Here is a 23,391-nt window from a genome sequence, read left to right on the forward strand (position 1 = left end):
AACAATAATCTGCAAGTTGTGATTTTCAACTTCTGCAATAAACTGTGGAAAGGGCTGCTAATGCTTGCGTATACTTTGATATTGTATCATCCAGGACCAATCGATCATAGGTAGCCAGACATGCTAACATTCACAGCTTAGGTGACACTGTTATATTGTCGATAAAAAGTATTGACCCCCATTAGAAGTTTTCACCTGTTTTTGCTTTTGACATTGGATCATTGTCATTTGGCTTATTTGACATGACTTTACAAAAAACCCTGAGTGTTTCATGGCAAAATGAAACAGATATCTTCCAAGCAAAGCCAGTGAATTACTAATAAAAAATATAAAGTAAGTGACTGGTTAAGTATTCACCCTGTTCACATCAGTATTTAGTCGATGCACTGTTGGCTGCAACTACAGCACTAAGCCTGCATGGATCGGTCTCAATAAGACTTGCACATCAAAACAATTTTACCCTTTTCTTCTCTGCAAAACTGGATCAGCTCTGTCAGCTTTCATGGGGATCATGAGTGAACAGCATTTTCAAGTCCAGCCATAACTTCTTAATTAGATTGAGATCTAGGTTCTGACTTGGCCACTCCAGAACGTTCACCTTGTCTTTAAAGCATTTCCGTGAAGCTTTGACGGTATGTTTATTATGATGCTGGCAAAGAACTTCATGCAAGATGCTTTTTTCTTGCAGACTGCATCAGGTTCTCTTTGAGGATTTCCGTATACTTTGCTGTGTTTGATTGACCCTTCCAGGATAAAACTCCAGGGCCTTCTGCAGAGATGTATCCACATCATGATGCTGCCACCACCATGCTTCAAGATTGGATTGATGTGTTGTAGAAGATGTGCAGGGTTAGGTGTTTTCTGATGTGTTTTCTTTTCCGATGGCCTGAAAGCTCCATTTTGGTCTCATCAGATCAAACAATTTTCTTCCATTTGACATCAGAGTCTCCTCCCACATGAACTCTGATCAAGGATCTTTCAACAGTGGTTTTCTCTTTGCTGCTCTCCCTTTAAGTTTTGACTGTTCAAGAACCACCAGTTGTTGTGTGTATCGTCTCATCCATGTCAGCTGCTGAAACTTCTAACTCCTTCAGAGGAGTCATAGGTGTCTTGGTGGCCTCCCTCACTCGTCTCTGTTTTGCACGGTGGCTCAGTTCCTGAGGAGGACCTGCTCTCGGCAGAATGACCCATGTGTCGTATTCCTACCACTTCTTAATGATGGATTTGCCTGTACTCCAAGGGATATTTAGTGACTTGGACTTTTATTGTATCCTTCCCCTAACTTGTGCTTTTTAATAACCTTTCAGTCTGGAGGACTGATTTGCTAGTGACTGGACCATCCAGATTCAGGTCTATTTATACCACTATCACTCAAATGATCTTCGTGTCACTAACAGATTGACTTCTAGCACAAATTGGCTGCACTTGTGTTACATTAGGTGGGTAACTTTAAAGGGAGTAATACCTATGCAATGACTTATTAAATATATTGAATTAATTGCCCCTACTTTATAGAAATCAGTTTTCACTTTGACATGAAAGAGTCTTTGTTTCAAATATTTTTTAGTCCAGAAAGCTCAANTCATACCCTGTTAGAAAAAAATCGAAAATGAAAAACGTCTTAAATGCAAAGTCCAAATGATTACCACACAAAAATAGGAAAAATAAATGGACTTTCTGTTAAAAGGCGCAAAAAATACTCAGCATACCTTGATTTGAGTGCTTCTGTCTCTGTTTTTCTTCTTCAACTAAGTAAATCGTATCACAAATTTATAAAACTTAATCAAATGAATATATTTTAGAACAGATTCTCTTTTTTATTACATATTTATTGCAAGTTGTGTAAGGTTTATTTTAACTAATCTCAATAGGTTTGTAAAGAAATGATTGCAAGATGTGTTCCTGCATGTTTCTATCATTATCAGTTAACAATAAATGTTTAGAATCATTAAAGCATAACAGGAAGTGAGAATAAAGGTCTACTTTATTACTTTATTACTATTTACAGTATGTTTTCCTGTTTCATTTACACGTTTGGCTTGTTCTTCACAACAAATGTGCTTTGGTGGGAACATTTTCAGCGACCCACCGTGTGCTTTTATTGTGAAAGGCATGTTTTTGTTTTATCACTGCTCATGCCAGAGGCGCTTCAGGACTTTATTGTGATTGCTCGGGGATTTATAGCAGTAGTCGTTTAGAATTTCAGTGAACGGTGTTGCTGAGAATTTTTGATTATATATTTTTTTAAAGATCATTTTATTTCCAGCGTCGCACCGGAACCTTTGGTGCTCTCTTTCTGCACCTTTACAGCGGAGGGGGGCAATGAAAGGAGTGACGCCGCAGGATAAACAAAACGGAGGCGGAGGAGCAACAGCAGCAGCAGTAGCAGGAGCCTGTATCCGGACATTTTACTGAAATATCACCCAAAATGCAGTCTTCCAGGAGGAGTGAGAGTGACTGGCAGGGGCTGGTCAGCGAGGTGAGTGAGCGGCGGAGACCGAGCACAGATGCAGCAGAGGCGGGCGGATTTTGCAGCTGCTTCCCTGGTCCATATGGAACCAGCTTGTCGTGCGATCATTAGACCCGGAGGCTGTTTAATGTCGCGTCAAACTCTACTTTCTGCTGTCAGCATGGAAGCTACTTGACGTTAGCTAGCTGTTCCGTGAGGCCGACAGCATCACCTGCCCACCGCTTAGTGGTGGTGTGTAGGACCCACCTGTGGGCCCGTGTTTACTTCTTAACATTAGTATTATACATTCCTTTAAGCCTCCTGTAAATGAGTAAGGGGTAAGAAGAAGCCCAACCATTATAGTCCTCCTCCTGAACGCAGTTAGCTTTAATTTCAGGTCTTTAATTTTATTTGAATTATAGCGGTGTTGCGCGTCTTTAAGTAGCATTTTAATTACCCAGAGGGAATTTAAAAGTCTTTTTTTATATGGATATACATCTCCTTTTTTTTTTTTTTTTTTTTACTGTTTACATTAGAGTTATGCGAAGGGTTATGTATTAGTTTTAACAAAAAATAGCATACTTTTTTGGTATTATGTGAAACTAATTTATTTTATTTCCAAATATGGACATCAATGATTTTGATTACTCTGGCCTTGTTGATGCTAGTTTATATATATAAAAATTACGTTCACCAGAATCTAATACAACCACATTAAAGCTTGTCAGAAATAAAAATGTGTAATTTTAATGCTAACTATACCTGACTTTATTTTAAGCTAAGAGCATTATGCTATATTAGCTAGCTGTAGCGCAAAGCTAGCTGGCTAGCTTGAGTTCTGTGCTGCGTTGTGTGATGAGCCGACTGTTGCCGACTTGTACAGCTACAGAAATCAAATGATAGAACAACATACTTGAACTGGGAAAGTAAACTTAGAAGTGAAATTATATACATTAGACAACACAGATAACAGCAGCGCAGTCTGGCCTACCTCTCCCACAGAATACATCAACGAAAGGGGAGCGTTAAGGCGGGAAAAATGTATTCATAGGGCACGGTGGGCAACCAAAAAGGAACGTGGGGTACTGAGACCCTAAAATGAAGGTTCCACACCATCACCAAAGGTCAGACCAGATTTTGGGTAATTCTAATAATGAAAGTAATAACAATAAAATAACAGTAAATTAAAAATATATATGGTACATTATGTATAACTAATATAACAATACATATATATTTAATATAGAACCGCTGCTGCACAACAGACCAACTAGTGTCAGCCAAGTGTCGTTTTTGATTTGACATGATTTTTTTGTCACTAATTTGAATATCAGTGATAATATTGTTATAGTAAAGTCCTAACTTTTGTTCAGTGTCTCTCATGATTTTCATTACTCCAGCGTTGTTAATGCTATTTTTTAACTAAATTGTGCTCACCAGAATCTAATATAACCACATAAAAGCTAGCCAGCATTAAACATTCATCATTTTATGTCCATAATGCTAACTATGTGTCTTTATTTAAAGCTAACAGTGTTATGCTACATTAGCTTGCTGTAGCGCAAAGCTAGCTGGCTAGCTTGAATTCTCAGCTAGTGTCGGCTAAGTGTCACTGTTTGACGTTATTTTTTTGTCACTAATTTAAATATCAGTGATAATATTGTTGTAGTAAAGTTCTAACTTTTTCTCAGTATCCCTCAGCTCTAAATTAATTGGCAATAGGGACAAAAAATGTCAAAAGTAATTTCTGTAGGTGCTAGCTAACATTTATGTGGCCGTTAAAGTCAGAGCAATGTCAAAACTTTGAAATAATGTCAATGTGATGCATGAACATGTTTATATTCATCAAAAATACGACTTAGGTAAGAAGAAGATGCCCCTTTTTCAAGGTTTAATATTTAACTGTAATAACAAAGTCTGTCTGAATTTGTTCCCTTAAGCATACTTCTTGTGTGTATACTTAATACTTGGTTTTATTTACTGAAAATGTCAAATTAGACTTTTTTAGATATGTGGAAACTCAACACTGATGGTGAATTATTAGTGACAGTGAGATTTTGAAGACAAAACTAACAATAAAAATAATCTTTACTTGTTTCTCTGTATAAATTTGGGATTGTGGTTGAGCTCCAGGCCATACGTTAAACTTTACTACTGCTGCTGTTTGATTACGAGCTGATTCACATACAGTCTGTGGGCTTAAACTGTTCTTTCAGCTGCGTGTTATCTACACACTTGCCCCAGTGTGTGTTTTTCCACCTGTAGAGTGCCGATCAGGGTTGGTTTCTTTCATACAGTCAAGTGCACTGAACAGAAATATAAACACAGCATGCAAATGGTCTCGTGTGACTTCAGGGAAAAAAGTTAAAAATCTAATTTCTATAGTTTTGGTTAGAAAAGCCGGTTGTACACAAAAAGGTTCTGAGCTGTTGACCATTGACTTCACCCACATCCTAGCCAGGTGTGGCTTTAAAGGACAACCATCAGATACTGTGAGCAGCCACTATAAAAGGCCTCCTTAACATGCGGCGTTATTCAAATAACAGGACGACAAGCTTGTTGGCAAGCTGGCTGCTGGCATGTCCTGTACGACTCCACCATTTGTCACGTAAGAAAATGTGTAAGTTCTGTCCGCAATCATGAATTTCGCGCACGGTTCTCTGTGCATTGTTTGCTGCAGTTCCTGGTGTGCAAACGCAAACTGGAGAGTAAGAAAGAGGCGCTGCTCATTCTGTCCAAAGAGCTGGATACCTGTCAGCAGGAGCGAGACCAGTACAAACTGATGGCCAACCAGCTGCGAGAGCGCCACCAGGGACTCAAGAAGAAGTACAGGGAACTCATTGTGAGTGGTTCAATAGTCGCCTGCAACACGATTTTAGAAATCATTTCCAGACAAGTGTTTGTACCCTGATGCATGATATGGTATCTGCTAGTTTGATTTGATGATGAAACATTTACAAATGGTGTCTTTCTTTCATGTTTTAGGATGGCGACCCGTCTTTGCCGCCAGAAAAACGCAATCAAGTAAGTTGTTGTTGAGTTTGAGGACAGGTATCTGCCTTCATTGGGTTAAATTTCAGATCATGGTTGATTAAAAGTGCTCCTTCCCCTTGTTTTGTTTACTAAGTTTGGTAAGAATGCCAGATAATTGTGATTACAATAAAGGCTGGGAAGGACTTGTAGGGGCCTTGCTTGGTGGTGCTTTCAAGGACACTGTGACAAACAGTTGGTTGAAACTCTTTGCACGTTTATTTCACGAGGCCGATGTGTAGGACAGGGACGAACATGTGCAAAAGTTTGAAACCCACTCCTGCACACTGTCTGAGGCCACGTTTACACATAGCCGTGTATTTACAAAAACGGATCTACGTTTTCAAAAATAACATTGTTCACAGCAGATCATTTTCAAAAACATCTTCGTCTACACAAACCCGCATAAACACGTCGTTAAGAGCTGCTATGAGCATGCCAAACCTATAGGGGGCAGTGTAACGAGAAGCATAAAGCCATGCTTGCCAACGATAATGGTGCAAGGGTCGTTTGTTCGGACCGACAGAGAAGTGGAGCTACTCCCAAATGTGGCGTTAGAGTACGCAACAAGTAAAATACTTGAAAATATTGACTTTCTATCACAGCAGCCAAACTGTGAACATGGTCACACACATATGACGCTGATTTGGTCGGATACTGTGACGTCAAACTCCGTCTCCTCCTGTCAACATGCAAATGTAAAGACGGAGTTTTTCCAAATCCCCACTTTCACAGGAGTTTTCAGATATGATCGTTTTTTTGTTGCATGTAGCCTCGTTTAAACCAAAGGCCCAAACGCATTGAAATGTCACCGTTTTTGCTCCGTGTAAACGGGGCCTAACTTGCAAAAATACATTCATACGTGACGTTTAGTTGCTTGACCTTCATCAGACAATCATCAAAATATACGCATGTCAAATTACACAAGAAGTCTGGACAATGTGGAGGAAACATGAGAGTAAAACCACATAAAAAGCAGCAGAGTTGTGAAAAGGAAAATGTTGATATTTACGCGAGTTTGCATTGATTATTTCTGTGATCCAGATAGGAATGTAGAGATCTAAGGTGTTTGATATTTTATGTTATAAAACTGTATTCTAGTACAGTTTTGTATTAGTCTTGTTAAGGCGCCCTGTGTCTTGTTTTAAAATTATTTTTACAATTTTAGATGCTCGGACAGTTAAGCAAACAACTTTATCTCTGGGCTGCAGAACAAAGCTCCTATGAAGGATTTCTATTGGTGGTTGACAGATCACGTGGTCTGACACAAGCTGGTTCGCGTTCATTCTCCTCCTCCTGCTCCTCAGGTGAACCTGGCTCAGCTGCTGAGGGACTCAAGGGAACGAGCGAAGCAGCTTGCCGAGGAGGTGAAGGAGCTCACTCAGAGGCTTGCGGAGGCCCAGGGAGATAACAAGGTGCAGTCACCGGCGGCAGCAGCAGCAGCAGCAGCAGCAGCAGCAGCAAACACACAGACTTGTACACGCTTTAAGTACCAATTGAGCGCAGGACGCTTGATCTGGCGCATGAGAAAATGTGTTTAAGGGAAGCAATGAATGGCTTTTCTGCAGCTCCTGAGGATGACCATTACCCGACAGAGGCTGGGGGATGAGGAGGTCGGGGTGCGCCACTTCCCCGCCCACGAACGTGAGGATTTGGTTTGCCAGCTGGAGAGAGCGGGGCTACAGGTTGGTGTATTTCTTACCTTAAAATGCTTTATCACTTTTTGTTTTTATTAGGGTGCTGTCACATCACTTTGGCCTGCGCTTAGTGCAGCTGCATTAATCTTTGATCAGCTGTGAATTTTAGCTTTCTGTCTGAACCACTCACAGTTAATGTTTAGTGACACACTCGCGCCACGTTTGTGACTGGAACTCTTCCAAGCACTCAGGAAGAGAAGCAGGAACTTTATCTGCATTTTGAGCGCCGCAAAGGTTCGTTCTGTGGGCGCAGTAGTCACGCTCAACATCCCTCTGGGTGCCAGAACTCATATGCAGACTCATTCACACATTTACATAATACGCAAGCGCTGGTTGCCAATAAGGTCATGTTTATTGATGTTCAAATCGACGTAATGTTGTGGGCTTGCCTACGAGAATAAAAGGATAAAGAGAGGATGTGAATGAGCTGAGAGCAGGAGCAAAAAAAATAAGTGTGTTTCTAGAGGAACACATGTAACCTGCTATTTGTTTTGTATTCGTCAGCAGAAGCTAATAAGTCGCAGCAGATTGTCGCAACTTTAGAAACAGGCACTCTGGAGATTTTCATGTTCTTTTCATCACATCCACTCAGACATTCGCGTGGCGCTACAGTAAATGCAATGAAGGTTTGTACATAAATGAATTAATGGTAGCTTATTGTTGATTGTTTCATCTCGACAGTTTCTCGAATATGGTCTGCAAAATAGACGTGAGCCCCTGTGGCTTCATAAATCCTAGAGAGGAACTTATAATGAAGAGATAAGTTCAACATAGATTCCTTGAAGCTGAATCACATTTTACCTTGTGCATCAAAGTGCTTCTCACTTTCCACTGGAAATACTCTCAAATCCACAACTTGTGTCACCTCTTTCATCTGCAGTACTTTATCTCTGAGTGCTCTTTATATGACGTTGATTGATATTAAAATGTGGCGTTATTATTATTGGAAACATCCTCCCTTTACTCTAAAAACTTGCATATTATCTTCATGCATATGTTTGTTGCAGCAGTGATGGTGGTTTGTATTGCGTTGATAAAACTTTCTCTCCTCTTATATCTGCTGCTGAGCAACTCACTTAACTTGTGTCTACTGTAGTGGGAGCCACTCGGCTGAAAACAGTAGACGAGGTTTCCCAGTGGGGAGCTCCTAAGTTGCTGATTGCTGAAAACGGCGTATGCACTCTCAGCAAACTCTACTTTGATGTAGAAAGCTTTAGAATATCTCTGTGACTTGAACCGTTCAGTGGCTCCTCTCACAAACATTTTTTGTGCCTGGGTGACTTTTTTTTTTTTTCTCTAGATGGAAGAGATGGAGCACAACGTGAAGGCCCTGACGGACGAGCTGCAGGACGTGAAGGCGGAACGCAACGTGTTCAGGGAGAAGGCCGACCGGCTCAACGTGGAGCTTAACCACATTTTGGGGAACCGCGAGGCACGTATCATCGATGTGGACGCCCTCTGCATGGAAAACAGGTGAGTGGGATGTCGAGAACCACAGTTATTACACTTGATCCACTTCTAGTTCTCGCAGCTCTCCAGACGAGCTTCTAAGAAAAGCTTTGTCTGCACTGCTTCGCCACAACATTAAAACCACTTCAGTGGACGACGCTGATCCTTAATACTGAGTAGGTCGACTTCACAAGACCCCTGAAGGACGCAGTGAGGTGTTGTTTTTCCAGCACGTCCCCACAGATGCTGCTTTGGATGGAGATTTGGAGGCTGAGTCAACACTTTGTCGTGTTTGTCAAACTATTCCACAACAAGTGCAGCAGCAGGGAGCATTAACCCTACTTAACTTTAGTTTTGTCGTTATATACCACATAAAAACTTGTTTAGCGTGCCCGTGTTTGGTATCTTTTCTTTCAGCACAACATAATCTATATGATCTGACTATTATTTCTTCACTTTAACCTACGATATAAACATTTTGGCTCAAAAACTCACAATAAATATAAAATCAGATTTGAAAAAATGGTTATTGGTTACAATAAAAACCACGAACATGCTGAACAAAGCATGAAAGTTGAAAATGTAAGTTGCAGATATGAATATGAAAAGGTAAGTTTGATATAAAATCAAACTAAACACAAATATTTGCAGCTATATACAAAGCAGGTGTGGCTTTCTTTTTGTTTTTATCCATCCCACTCCTGAAAATAGTTTCTGTCCAAAATGAGGCAGACAGCCACATCACAGGACCTGCACTTCCAGGAACTTTCTTTCACTTTCGTTTTATAAAACGCCGAAAAATTGACAAAGATGTCGAAAGAAATGCGACGCCGGCAGCACATATTTCATACTTACGCTTATATTTTACACACATTTTTTTTTTCATGCATGTTCATAACATCACATCTCCGGTTTTACGTGGTCTACCGACATGAAACAAAAACGAGGAGAGAGTTTAAAGTCTGCACTTTCGATTGAAGTTGACGGCATAACCACGCTAGTTTTTCTGTCGTGACGTTTCGAAAATGTCATACGATTATATTACACCAGCGTGACGGCAGACTGCTAAAGGTTAAGCTGCTGGAGGAGCTCACTGAAATCAGGAAACCCTGCATCCATGATGGATTGTACGTGGTCTGCTGCCAAGCTCATGGTGGTCAATGCCAGAGGGCTGTGCTACGAAGCGAGATGAGTGGATCAACAAAGTCTGAGTTTTCATTAATCAAGCTAGATCACCATGGTAACTAATGCTGCACGGCTGACCCGTTCCGGAGCGGGTTGTGTTCGGAGTTTGGGATTTCAACCAGCTGTTAGAAGCGTCTCCTTTTCACCAGTTTGTTTCCTGATGGTTGTCTAATACAGATACAGGAGGCAACCTGCATACATTGCACTTGCTGGTGATGCAGAAAATGCATAAATATGTTTCTAGACTTGATCCTGATGTGCTGCCAAGTCAGTTTTCCACTGCTGATACTGCAGCCGATAGAACACAGAGTAGAAAACCAATTAGTCTGTTGGTATTTATTGCAGAGCATGTTTAATCAATAATTAAACACACTTTGATTTGGCCAAAAATTATACTGATTTGCACTTGTCCTTCATTTTGTGGCAGCGTCAGACAAAAAAAAAGCTTCAGGTGAATGAAGTTTGAAGTTGAACAGCTCTAATGTGCAGCTGTCACGTTAGAAATAAGCAGCTGCGTTGAGAGTGTGCTGACAGATGAAATAAATGTATTAGCTTTCACGATGAACACCAGCCTCTCTTGCATATTTAGTTCGAGCAGCGCTTTTTACCGTCATCGGTTCCTCTCAGCTCTCCATTATAACCACCTGTTCGTCTTGACCGAAGTCTGTGATCGGTCCACTTTGTGCAGAAGAAGAGTCACCATGTGATGCATTAAACATCCCCCTTTCATGTTGAACAGAGACAGCTGATAGCCGCCATTGTGGTACCTCTGTGTTGGGGTTTGAAGTTTTGTCGAGCCGGCTTCCACAAACAGAGCCCGGCTGTGTCAGACGTGCTTCGTGCTGAGCAGAGCACCTCACAGAGCATCACACTGCCTCCTCTCAGTGGCCTTCTTGCCATCGTGCATCACGCTGCCATCTCTGCTCCAGGTATGCAGAAGCAGCCCGCCGTACACATGATGCTGAAGGAAACGTGATGTTCTGACACTCCTGGGACCATTTTGGGTCCTTTTGGTGATGACCAGGGGTCGACTGCTGCTACATAGCTCTGTATACTCTTTGTTCTGGTCCCTCTCCATCGTCGCCAACATTCAGGTTTTCAGCAGTTTGTGCTGCAGTAACTCTTTCATGGGATTGCACGTCTGTCACTGAGCCTTGGGCATTCATGACCCTGTTGCTGGTTCACCAGTTCTCCTGCTCGACACCAGGAACACCACCGCAGAGCTCCAGCCATCACGATTTAACCACGATAAAAGTCGCTCAGCTTCTTCCATTTGCCCATTTTCTTCTTTCCAACCCATCAACTTCAAAACTCACTGCTCACTTGCTGCCTCGTATATCCTCCTGCATGACAGGTGCCACTGTAACGAGATAATCAGAGTTATTCACGTCACCCCTCAGCGGTTTTAATGTTGTGGCTGATCAGTGTACGTGTCTCTCTCTCAGATATGTGCGTTTTGACTAATTGTGCCTTTAATCATTGTTGCTTTAGGTATTTGCATGACCGTTTCAGCCAACTTCAAGAGGAGGTGAACCTGCTGAAATCAAACATCATGAAGTACAAGGTACGACTGTAACGCCTCTGTTCAAATGGAAACTGACGTCGAGGCTTTAAACCCTGACAGGACTCATTTTTCTAAACGAGTGTGTTTTTATAAATGCACTGAAAGCAAAAGAAGCCGCTTTTATTCAAAACGCTCATCAAACTCGGCAGGACGAGCTTCACTCTCTTGTTTTCCTCTCCCCACAGACAGCCCTTGAGAGGAGGAAAAACTCGAGCACATATGGGAAATCAAACAGCAGTCCTCTAACTGGTGTCCTCTCAGCCAAACAAGGTGAAAACGCAAACTGTTCGGCTCGCTTTGAATTCTCTTTCAACTCAGACACGGATAGATGTGAGAGCAAGCTGATCTGGAATCTGTAGAAAGCCAGAAAAATGTTGTCCGTCACCTTTGTTTTTGAGCATGCCGGTGCTTTTTGATCGAGTAAACTCTCCAACTGATGGTCTGTCTTCAGCATAACAAATCAGTTTCTTTGTTTAGAGCCATGTCTTTCTGCATTATTTAATAACCTGTTTTTTTTTTTTTTTGCCGATCCTTCAAGCCAATGCCCGGACACCAGCTGGGTTAGTAATTGTATTCTGAGTGGTAGAGAGCACCACTGGCAGGGAAATGAGCCTGCCACGATGACTGACAGTTGCTGGCAGAAGCAGCACAGTGGGCTCTGGAGTTAAAGTTAGGAGAGTGTCACCTAGCAGACAGCTGTTTCTAACTCTCCATCTCTGTCTTGCTCTTGTCATGCTGTTTTTCCCCGTCTCTTGTTATATCACCCTCTTGTCTCTCTTATCTATTTTTAAGCCCAGTATATATAGCATATAGCTTTCTCCCTCCTTTTGGTAATCCCTTTCCTCTGTTCCCTTCCCACCAGTCTCCCGTGCATCATCTGCTTCACCCCCGTTTTTCTCTTCCCCACCCTCCTCTCCTTTTTTAGTCCAGGAGATGCTCCTGGAGGAGCAGGGCTGCAGCCTGCCGGCCACGCCTCAGTCCATCTCCGACCTCAAGTCCTTGGCCACTGCGTTGCTTGAGACCATCCACGAGAAGAATCTGGTCATCCAGCACCAGAGGCACACCAACAGGTAATAGGAGGTTACAGGCCTCTTTCACAAGGGTCACCTTTTAACTTGAACCACCTGACGAGCTTATGATGTTTGACTACCTGCTACAAGAATTCTCCACCTCAAAGGCAAACACGGAGCTGTAGCACTTGAATACACACAAGTCTGAAGAAACCTGACCTTTCTTACTCGGTCTGCAGGATCCTGGGAAACAGAGTTGCAGACTTGGAAAGAAAGCTGAAGACCTTGGAGGTTTCAGGACTATGGAGTCTTCCGGGTAAGCCGAACCGCTAAGCTGCCCCACAATGCTGTCTCCTTAGTGAAGCCCTGAAATGGTCTAAATCTAACATCAAGCTCTGTTCAGTTATTAAACAGTTATAGACTAGTGGCATTAATTTGAAAGTCATTCATCACTTTAAGCTTTTACATTTTTTGTTTCGGCAACTTTTTAGGAAAAGGAACTCTTCACACATCAATATCATGAGACAGGTGCAGAGGAGCGGTGCAAGTTTCATACAGAAGTTTCACACAGACTCCCGCACAGTTTCTAACTTGCAAGAATACATTTATTAGCGATGTCTCTGTCTGAGAAGTTCATCCTCAGTCTCTTCTTTCATATAGCATGGGTAAAATCCTAAGATATGAATGCTCAAAGCCTGCCAAGGGCCAAAACTGCATTCTCACGAAACCTAAATTAATTGGAAATATTTCTGTTGCTCATTTTGTGTGACTGAAAAAATGTCATTCGGTGGAATATTCTGTAAATGACGTCTCCCTATGATATGTGGAGTTCATTGGTAGCGGATGGCTTCTCTGTGAACCACTGCAACGTCGCTCATAAATATGTTCTTGCAAGTTAGCCAGTGTGCAGGAGTGTGTTGGAAATTTTTAAGAATGCAGTTAGTGTTAAGGAGGTCAGTTTTATAGTTGCAAACTCGCACATGATTATCAATAACTTTCCAGTTTTCCATTGAAAAATCCGCATCCATTTGAAAGGCCTTGTAAATGGCCTGTGAACACAGCAGGAGAAGGCCGGCACAGGCAGGCTGGGATCTGCACCACACCATGAGCAAACACCACCATGTCGCTGAGTGTGTGTGCACATCGTACATGCTGTTTATTTTAATAAATTAACATCGAAACTGCCGATGATAAAACTGTGCACAATAAATTGCGCATTTAAATGTGAACTTCTTGTTTTATCACCTTTGTCTTTTTAACTATAACCCACAAAGATGTTCTGTTATTGTTCTCACGAGCCAACAGGTTAAGATTTATTCCCCTTCTTCTTCTTCTTCTTCTTCTTCTCTCTATCCCTCTCTCTCTTTTTTTTTTATCTAAACAGATTAATGAGGTTTTATGTTCATAACAGTGTGTCTCTCTCTCCTCTCTGGCTGCGTCTCAGGCTTGACCTACCACGTATCCGTGGGAATTGGGAGTATGTATTCCTTCTGCCCCACTTAGCCCATCCATGCCCTCCACTATGTCATGCCAGGACAAATCTGGGCAGACGCCCAGAAAACATGGTCACCTCATGCCCACCGTTTACAATGTGTCGACTCCATTGACCACCAGCTCATGTGTCTGTTCATGATACCATTGACTGAATCAGGCTGCCTGAATATCACACTCTGTTCCTTTTGGTCCACTGGGCCTGTCTTCAATTTTACACACGGGGGTAAAAAAAGAAAAAAAAGAAAAAGACTTCTCTTGAATGTTAAGGTTGGGCGTGTTTTAAGGACAGCAGAGAGCTTTTTAAGGCAGCACATTACTGTTAAGTAGTAGTCCATTTAAAACTGCGTTCAGATTCTCACAGGGAAGAATGTGAATCATAAATTGTGCGAGAAGACTGAAGGCTGTCGTATTGCAGACTGATATATGCTGTAGACGGCGTGTGATGGGGAAAATTAGCCGGATGGTTTTTAGGGTGTAAATGGGAAGAGGAGGAGGCTGTAAAATCTGCTGCGCTTAAAAAACCCACAATTACTCATACTTTGCTATTTCATTGTGGACCTATATTTACGCGTGTACTTGTGAAGCAAATCCAGGTTTATTAAAAAAACAAACAAACAAAAAAAAACACGCAGTTTTCATAAAATCATCACATGGAGCAAATAGAAAAAGCTGCCAGCTGCTTCTCCCCTGAAAGCAAACTGTATTCTCAGTGGGAAAAAAAAACACTCCACAATCTGCAAAGTACGGTCTCAGATTATATTTGCAATCTGAAGCCAGGACACCTAGAAACCAGTTCCCCGTTCTCCCCACTGGAGGGAGATGTTGTGCCGTCTATGAACCAGACTGAAAGGTGGAGGGGCTGCGGCTGGATGGAGGTGCCCTGTCATGAGACCGTCATTCTCTCCGCCATAAAACTGACAAGCATCCATTACTGAAAATGATTGCCCACATTACAAACACATTTAGGGGAATGTGCCGTTATTAGGGAATTTGTAGGCGAGGGCCCAGAGTGCCTGACGACCACGCTGTCCACCACAGTTAGGGAGACAGAGATATAGAGAGAGATGTGAGCGTCTGTGGCCTTGATGTGATATGAAGTTGGGCTGATGGATATTAAAGGCAAACAGGATAGGATGGAGGGCCTTGGCTGCCTACCTGAGGCCCGGAGAACACTAAAGGTGACTACATTGTCTACGGATGAGAGAGAGCCAAAAACAATAACAGTGACATCGATGCAGTGAGTCAGATAAAGTTGTGATTGATAGATCTCCCCGGTCCTCCGGTTCACCCTACCCCCATGCCGAATGAGTGCAAGCTGAAATGTAACATTGCAAGTGAAAGCCTGTCAGTGTGCATCAGCTATTGAAAAGACAGAGGTGGGTACAGAGTGCACCCATATAGCTCTGTTTTGGTCTATTGACAGACTTTTTCCAGTTAAGAGGAAGGCATTTCTTGTCACCCTAGAGCTAGACAGCGCTGCATCCCAGTGAAGGTTTGTGACTATTTGACAGATATGTACACCTCTCCTCTTTTTGTCGTCTTATTTCTGATACAGGGTTTATGATCCGGTGTGTTGGGGTGTCACATCGTGCAGTGTAGTCTGTTATTTGTGCATATACAGTGTGCTGTAGGTGCTTCAGACAAGACGGGGAGATGCTTAGATGTCTGGACAGGCAGCTGCCAGGGAGGCTTAAAGAAAGTCACCACTGCTTCTTGGAGACACAACTGCTGTGCTCAGTCTGGGCTTTGCTCTGCATAAGTAATAACCGGCACCGCCTTATTATTGGCTTTAAAGGGCGGTCTGCGGATCTGTTTCAGAACCTCCAAGACTGGGCTTGGATTCAATGGCACAGTCTTGGAGCCGTTGTTGGTTAAACTTAACGAAGGAATTCTTTTGAGAGGTGTAGTATGATGATACAAGATCTTGATACCAGCATCTTGAGTGGCATGCCAGTGGTCACAGCGATATACAACTCATCAGTGTCACTGGTTTTCTTGGGTTTGTGTGGATCCTCACTATCAGATAATGCACACTTCGAGTATTACAGATCTGTTACCTGGTTGTTCCACCAGGTAGAGCCTCTCACCGTTTAGCGCTGTAGAGATCAGAGCATCGGGGCAGTTTAGCTCGTAAAGGAGCACCGTGACAGAGGTTTTCTGACCTTAGGCTAGCGCTACGTTAAGCAGGCAGTGATCCTACCTTCCAGTAGAACCTCTTACAGCCATTTTTGTGACTGTTTTTAATGTATGAGTGTAACAAGAGATGTAAACAAAGTCTTGGGTACAGGTTTGTGCTGATACCGATCACTTCAGCCCTAGTTTAGATGTTACGATCGGGCTTCAGACATCCCTAGTTGTAGAAACAATCATCACCGTCCATGTCTGGTTTCGTGGCAGTCCACCATTTTGTTCAGATATTTCAGTCTGGATCAAAGTGGTGACATCGCAGATAAAAAAAAAACGCTATCAAGACTAAAACCTAAAACAACCTCTGTGTGTGAAAAATAATTAAAGAAACTTTTTCGGCTACAACTTTTTTTTTGCTCTTCTTCATCCACCCAGCTGGCGTGTTGAAGCTTCAGAGTTTCAACAGCCCCCACCTCCCCCCCTCGCTCACCGTTCCCACATCAGTGTAAACACTGAGCATCCATAACAATATGGACTGCCTTCATAACAATATGGTCTCCGTTCACCACTCATGATTCTCATGCATCGTGTCACCCACTCATCCATTTTCTCATTCTTCTGTTTGTTTTCGTGCCGCACACTCCAACGATCAGAGGAACATGTCGAGTTTTGCCTATTCACGGGGCTCTCTGTGAAGCCTGGTGTGCATGCTTACGGGCTTCTGCGTGTCTTTGTGAATGTAGTTTTGTGTGTATGTTTGTGACGTCTGGTTTATAGTGCAGACTCTCCTATGAGCAGCATATGGTGTCAGCCTAAGAGGCGTGCAGCCATCACTAATGAAGACAGATGACAGGGAGCTGAAGCCTCTTCCTGTGAGCACTGCGATGCATACGTGCGTGCATGTTTGTATGCTGTGTGAAAACGCACACGACGCAGCGACGTACATGCGCTCCATCCAGTCCAACAAGTCGGAATGAAAACTCTTCTTACCGCTTGCTTTGTTTGTGAAAGTAACGGGGAGTGTCTCTGCCTTGGTGCTGCTCTTACAGGGACCCGAGACAGTATCGCACTGAATGAAAACCTTCAACCTGAGCTTCACCCGACACGTGCCACATCTCAGCTAAACATGCAGCCCAAAGTGCAGCCACCCAAAGGTGAGTGTAATTGTGTGTATCTGGCTTCTCCAGCCGTTGATAAGAGGCGCCACAGCTAACGCTATAAACACTGCAATTAGCCGCCGTGTGCTAAACACTCCTGTCTGTCTTCCATGTTTAACCCAAGTCCTTTCCCTTCCCGCCTCCGCTCCTCTCTGCTTCTCATTGGTGCAAGCTGCCCAAATGCCATGGCATTTTGGAAATGTGAAGCAAATTCTCGCCCACTGACATTCAGAAACTTCTGCCGTGTTCTCTTTGAAAGAAGGGTGGGGAGGTGCGGGGGAATGGGGGGGCCATAAATATGGATGCCACTTCAAGTACTGTTGCTTTCTTCTTGCGTGTTTTAGCGTGTGTATATGTGTGGGGAGACGGTGGCTGGGACTCTGTGTGCAGTCTTTAACCTTTTTGCCTGCACATCCACAAATATGGGTCAGTAATCCCCAAAGTGAGAGCATATTTTGGCGAAGAAGCAGAACTAAGCTGTTGCTATTGCCGAGATGCAGGGCGTCACACTTGTCTTGCGTCCCCTTGTCTGGGGCACTGCTGCTGCTATATTTAGCCTGTTGCCATGGAAGCACTTCAGTCACATAAGTAATTGAAATAACTTTCTACACTGACACAGTGGTTCAACTCCAAAAGAGGAAAGTTTTACTTAGAGGATCAACAAGGCTTTTGTTCATTTGTTCCTTCGTATTATGTTGTTTTTGCATACTTATAAACTCAAGATATGAAGCATGAAAGTAATTTGTGAAAATAGTCACAGCTCAAAAAAAAAGAAGTAGCTGTCATGAAACGATTCCTGCACAACAGGAATACGAGAACACCCTCGTCTTATGTGTCTGATAGCACAACACCATCAGTGCAGAATGAGGCACTTGTTTTCAGATGAAGTGACAAATTAAAATGACCAGTCGTCTCATCTTCCTTCTCCCAGTTCTGTCAGACGACAGAAGTTCACATGAATCATCTTGGGAATGCCACACCGCTGGCATTGACCTTGGCACAGATGGCGTCAGCAGGGAAGACGCACCTGCATTGCTCAACAGCCTGGAGCCTCTTGAGGGGGTGGAGACAAATGGGATTGACAGGAGAGGGGGAGAGATGGTGACCCTGACGGAGGATCCAGTCGCCGTGGAGCTGGAGGAGGGGCGGAGTCCGGTGGAGGAGGCAGGGCACGAGGTGGAAGGAGTCGAAGATGAAGAGCTGGGCTCCACGGTGGAGGAAGGAGAGGAGGCGGCGCTGGCGCTGGACGTCCCGCCCACTGAATCAGACCTTCGTTGGCTGTCGATTGAAAAAGCGTCAGTCAATCATTCAGAGGTGGGTCACTGGCCGTGTGAGTCCCAGGACGACGGGTCTGACGATGTACCTGAGCACGACGACGGCTCCGTATCCATTCCAGACAGCCGGGCCGCAGACGTGTCGAGCACGGGCGAGTGGGACATTCACTGTCGATCTGCACAGACTGACACCCGTCTCAGTGACAACCTGGCATGATCGGCGCCACTCAAACATTTTAAAAAGCTTATTTAAATCCTTGTCATTGGTATTGATGATTGCATTAATCATCCCTTGCTGCATTCCCACAACACGACCACTGCTCGCAGCTTTAGTCAATAAACCGGAGAGGAAGCCCTCCTCCTCCTCCTCCTCCTCCTCCTCCAGCCGCCGCTGACGACGTCCAAGGTGCACATTGTATCTCGACGGACTTGTTGCTGCGCGAGAGCAGAACGTCTTGGAAGCTGCATTTATACCCTACAGGAAGAATTCAGCGATGAAAATAACAAATATGGCAGCATCGACTCGTGTGCCCCATATTCCCCTCTGCCTTTCCCCTGCGATAAGATAATCCCAATTGTTTGCTCTCTTACTCTTCCTAAGGGATAAACTGAATGCTGCATTTATTTATTTATTTTTTTTGTGACTCTGAAAGGCATTCCACCAAAACTTGTAATGAATGTGCTGTACATACTTGTGAATTAATAATCTTAATATCAGAGATTCTATTGATGTCTATTCATCTGTATGGGTGAGTCTAACTAATCTGTCAATTTTTATCGTTTCCTTATTTAACAGTTGATATTTTGACGGGACTACACGTGCCTTATATGTGGAAATGCACACTGATATTTATAAATATAAATGCATAAACCTGCAGCGCTGTTGCTCGTTACGTTTCTTTCCAACAATGGTAATCGTACTGATGCACACACATCATATCTGGAAGTTGGTCTTTTACAATCCTCACATACGCGCAATGATTCCCAACCTGGGTATGAATAGAGTGTAGCTTGTTTGAAGAAGAAATAAAACATATACGCTGTCAGCAGAAAGAGTGATGGATCACTAACAGCTACACTAAGAGAAAAATACAGTCGTGACTCAATAATCCGACCCTTAACAATCCGAAAACCTTGCTACTTTAAGGAAAAACGAGCAGAACCCATAGAAAATAGCCTTAACATACGGACAGCCTTGGATTCCGACTTGACATTTTCAGTCACAAATAAGGATGATCTACTATCGTATTATCTGACTGAACAATCCGACAGATTGGCATCCGATTGTTTCGCGAGGTTGATCACATTTCTAATTAAATGCGACTTGTATGTGATCGGCTGTGTGAACGTCATACAACCCAAAAGTGTCCCGCATGCGCAGACGAGGACACGACGACGTCACACAGCGAGCGTGCTCAGTGTTTGCGGAAGTAAACACGGATGGTAACGGTGGTGCGTATCTTGTGATTTTAAAGTTTTTGTTTTCAAAGTAGTTGTCCAACTGGAGCCTGCGCATTTGGTGACAGAACTGTGACCGCTAACTAAACTGGCATTAGCAGCCGAGTACTGCCTGTGCGCTACGGCCACTTCCACCCCATTGGAGCGCTCCCCCGGGGTGGAAGTGGCCGTTCAAGCATCAAGCCCTCCTCGTATCTGGACCTCCGTCTTGACAACCGACATAAAAGAAGGTTTTACATTTAGTGTTGGATTATCGAGTCACGACTGTCGTTAAAGTTTAGCATGAAGTAGCACCTAAAAAGTTGAATAGTTCTGGATAAATGGATTAATCTATAAGTAATGGATAAAAGTAAGAGATTGACAGTTGAAATTAGGGATTCATGATATTGAATGTCAATATGCCAATGTGTCCTCATTTTGGCAAATTCTGATATATGCACATATTTATTCCACCTATTTGCGGAGAATACCAGGTCTCTGCTGTTGTGCAAATGAGTAGAATTCAACACACACCACTTGTTTGGTGTCCTTTGTTGTGCAGGGAATCAAATCCCCCAGACGTCCAACTTATTGAGAAAATTCCTGCTGCATTGATTCATTTTTTTTTGAGACATATCAATCATTAAGTGCTTAAATACAGTATGTAATACCGCTCACACATCTCCACCAGCAGCATTTACACACATCTTAGGAGGCAAATCTACAATATGAATGCATCATGGGGTTCCTCAACCTTGGATTTGTTCAAATACATACGAAAAGCACAGAAGAAAAACACATTATCCGAGCCATTAAGCCCATCCAACAGACGTGTGCCAGGGACAGGTGCAGACAGGAAGTGCGCTGCTTTTTAAATGTACACATTTACTGGGCAAAATCAGACATAAAAAGGAAAAAAAAAAAAGCTTCAACTTACTTGTAAGACATTTTAACAGGCCTGTTGATGCCGATATTCCATTTTCTTTATCAGCAGATACAGGTGAGAACATTATGCTTTATTTCTAGCTTAAATAGATATCTTAAAATGAAGTATAATTTAAAATAAGTAATAGATACATGGGTGAAATAGTTAAAAAGACAAAGAAAACCCGTCAGATGGCCAGAAGTTGTGGATAAATGCCAACATGACCAAACCCGACCTCAACACAATATCCACTTTTATGCAATCAAGAGTGTGAAATATCATCCAGCTTCAGTTCATCTGACACGGCTTTGGATGTTCCTGACAAAAAGGTTGGGAACCGGGTGGCCCGATGGGACCTAAAGCTGGATATTTGTGTCGCCTCTTAAGCTCGAAACCACACAAGCGGGTATTTTATCTGATCAAAACTTCCGCTGATAGAAGCTGACTTTGTGAACTTGGTGTAATGGTTGTTTGAGCTTCCGCACGCACATTGGCTTTGTTTGATGGTAATGTTCTGGACCAGAAAATGAAATTTGCTCTGACTAAGTGCTCACAAGGTTGGTCTCTCATTAATTCTGAATGCAGCAGCCTCGGTGTTTTGCTGATTGTTTGACAGATTTGAGGGGCTTAACTTGATTCTCTGAGAAGAGAATTACTCCGGCACTGCAAATCTACACTTAATTGTGTAAAATTATAGACATTTTCCATTATTACTTGGGTGTTCAAATTAATTTACATATTAAGTAGGTTATGTTGACTGTGTAAAAGCACATTTTATATGATTCTCTATTGTTGTGGGGGTTTGTTTTAGTGTTTTCAGCTAAATATGCTAACAAAGGCACAGTAGGCGTCTCAGGATGATAGAAAAAAAAAAAGTTATTGACACCACAAGTTTTCCAGCACTGCAAAATGGACGCGCAAACACGCCCGTTTTGTCCCGCAGCCAACGTCCAGAGCCCGGTGCGCATTGAGAATGAGCGGCGAGGCCGACTCTTCCTGCGCGCAGGTGACAGCTGGCCTCTCCAGGCAAACACAGCGTCAAAGCCAGAATCCATGAACTGCTTATTCTGCAGAAGGCCACTTGCTATTTTTAATCTCTGACACAAAATAGAGGCGAGGAGAGAGAAAAAGGATTCAAGCTAGGAAGCCGCGGTGTGTACCCAGCGTCGGCGCCGTGCCAGGCAGCTGATTTGGCACGCTGAAGCACGCCCTTTTTTTTTTTCTCTTCTTTTTCCCGCTTTCTTACGTTTAAGTTTATAAACCAGATGGAAACTGAACTAGTGAATTTGCAAGATGATAGCAGCTTGCCATTGGGTTCCTCTTAACGTCATTGATCAATTTTTGATTGTGTGCATGAATGCCTTAAGGAAATTAGCTGGCGTTGCACGTTAGAAAAAGAAAGTGGTGAGCTACAGATACAGGCCTCGTCCACACGGAGCAGGGTATCTCACAAAACGAAGATGTTTTTCTACGATGTTTCCTGTCATCCACACGACAGATTTACGGCATTAACAACGATTCTTTCAAAACCCTTCAACCAAAGTGAAGATTTGCGAATCCTCCGTTTATGCGTCTGCATGTGGACGTCAATAACCGGGTTTTCCAAACGTCATTGCCTGTGACAAAACATGTTCTTTACATCACATACGCGACGTGTGTTTACATTTAGAAACAGCGTAGATGCCCTCAGAACTTGTCCAGGCCCAGATGTCGCTCCACGTACAAGAACACAGGCAAAGGACGACGTTAAGGGCGGCTATTTTCCGCCACCTTGCCATTCCACGTCCGAGGCATGTTCGCCGTCAAAGACACCGACGCCGGTTTTGGGTCAGACCGGTTTTTTTGGTCAGCTCCTGGAGGAATGGCGTGACGATTTTCCCCGTCGTCGCTCCTGTCGTCGGAGTTATTACGTCCTCACGTAGAATATGAATGTGCTTAAAAACGCACTAATGCGGCGAGGTGCGAATTTTTTTCTAAAAACGAGGTGGTGCGTACGCAAGTTTTTTTCGAGACGGAGGGGGCAGGATATTTACAAAACCCTGCTACATGTGGACAAGGCCTCGGGGAAGAAGTGAGCCTCGTGTGGTGCTCTGGGTGGACATGGATTGAAGCTGACTGATTATTTTATTCTGTCCTGCGGTGTAATGTCACTTGAAAATTTTAGTATGAGCAGGAACAAGAGTTTGATTATTAATTGGGGCCAATCAGTAAAAAGAAATCCTGATGCAGTGTCTCCGTTAAATAGTCAACAAAATGGCTTATTTTTCAAATGCTTCGTGTGTAATTACTTGCATAGGATCCTAATCATGATTGGATTTTTAAACTCTCACACACAGAGGTGAGTATCTGGCTCCAAAAAAAAATGTATCAGGTTAAACTAGAAATGAAGAAAATTTGAAGTCGGGGAATTTCTTTTATTCATATTTCAGCACACAGGTGATTTCACGCTCCGGTGAACACGTTGGCAATTTTAAAAAAACAACAAAAAAACAGAAGTATCTGGTGCTGGTAGTACAGACGGAATAGACTTGGAAGTGTGTTTCACTTATTGCTGGAGTTAACTTTGTGCCGCCACACAAACCACAGATATATT

The 23,391-nt window shown here is 43.0% G+C and overlaps 1 protein-coding gene across 1 annotated transcript; it reads left to right on the plus strand.

The window, feature by feature from the left end:
- Window positions 1-2,391: 2,391 nt before the first annotated feature.
- Window positions 2,392-19,313, plus strand: ccdc149a (coiled-coil domain containing 149a). Its single transcript, XM_008297052.1, has 12 exons — window positions 2,392-2,479; window positions 5,130-5,291; window positions 5,435-5,473; window positions 6,787-6,894; window positions 7,048-7,164; window positions 8,477-8,649; window positions 11,302-11,374; window positions 11,560-11,644; window positions 12,300-12,444; window positions 12,624-12,700; window positions 17,055-17,159; window positions 18,094-19,313. The coding sequence occupies exons 1-12, from the start codon at window positions 2,429-2,431 to the stop codon at window positions 18,651-18,653; spliced, it is 1,695 nt and encodes a 564-aa protein (XP_008295274.1). The 5' UTR covers window positions 2,392-2,428; the 3' UTR covers window positions 18,654-19,313.
- The last annotated feature ends 4,078 nt before the right edge of the window (window positions 19,314-23,391 follow it).

This window comes from Stegastes partitus, unplaced genomic scaffold, assembly GCF_000690725.1.
Source record: "Stegastes partitus isolate 25-593 unplaced genomic scaffold, Stegastes_partitus-1.0.2 Scaffold1181, whole genome shotgun sequence".
Lineage (NCBI taxonomy): Eukaryota > Metazoa > Chordata > Actinopteri > Pomacentridae > Stegastes > Stegastes partitus.

What these genes read in the sequence shown, in the direction of transcription:
- ccdc149a (XM_008297052.1), top strand. Translation starts at nt 2,429, where the DNA reads ATGCAGTCTTCCAGGAGGAGTGAGAGTGACTGGCAGGGGCTGGTCAGC. An exon ending in CGCCAGAAAAACGCAATCAA is followed by an intron (nt 5,474 to 6,786) that starts GTAAGTTGTTGT and finishes CCTGCTCCTCAG; the next exon opens with GTGAACCTGGCTCAGCTGCT. An exon ending in TGTCCTCTCAGCCAAACAAG is followed by an intron (nt 11,645 to 12,299) that starts GTGAAAACGCAA and finishes CTCCTTTTTTAG; the next exon opens with TCCAGGAGATGCTCCTGGAG.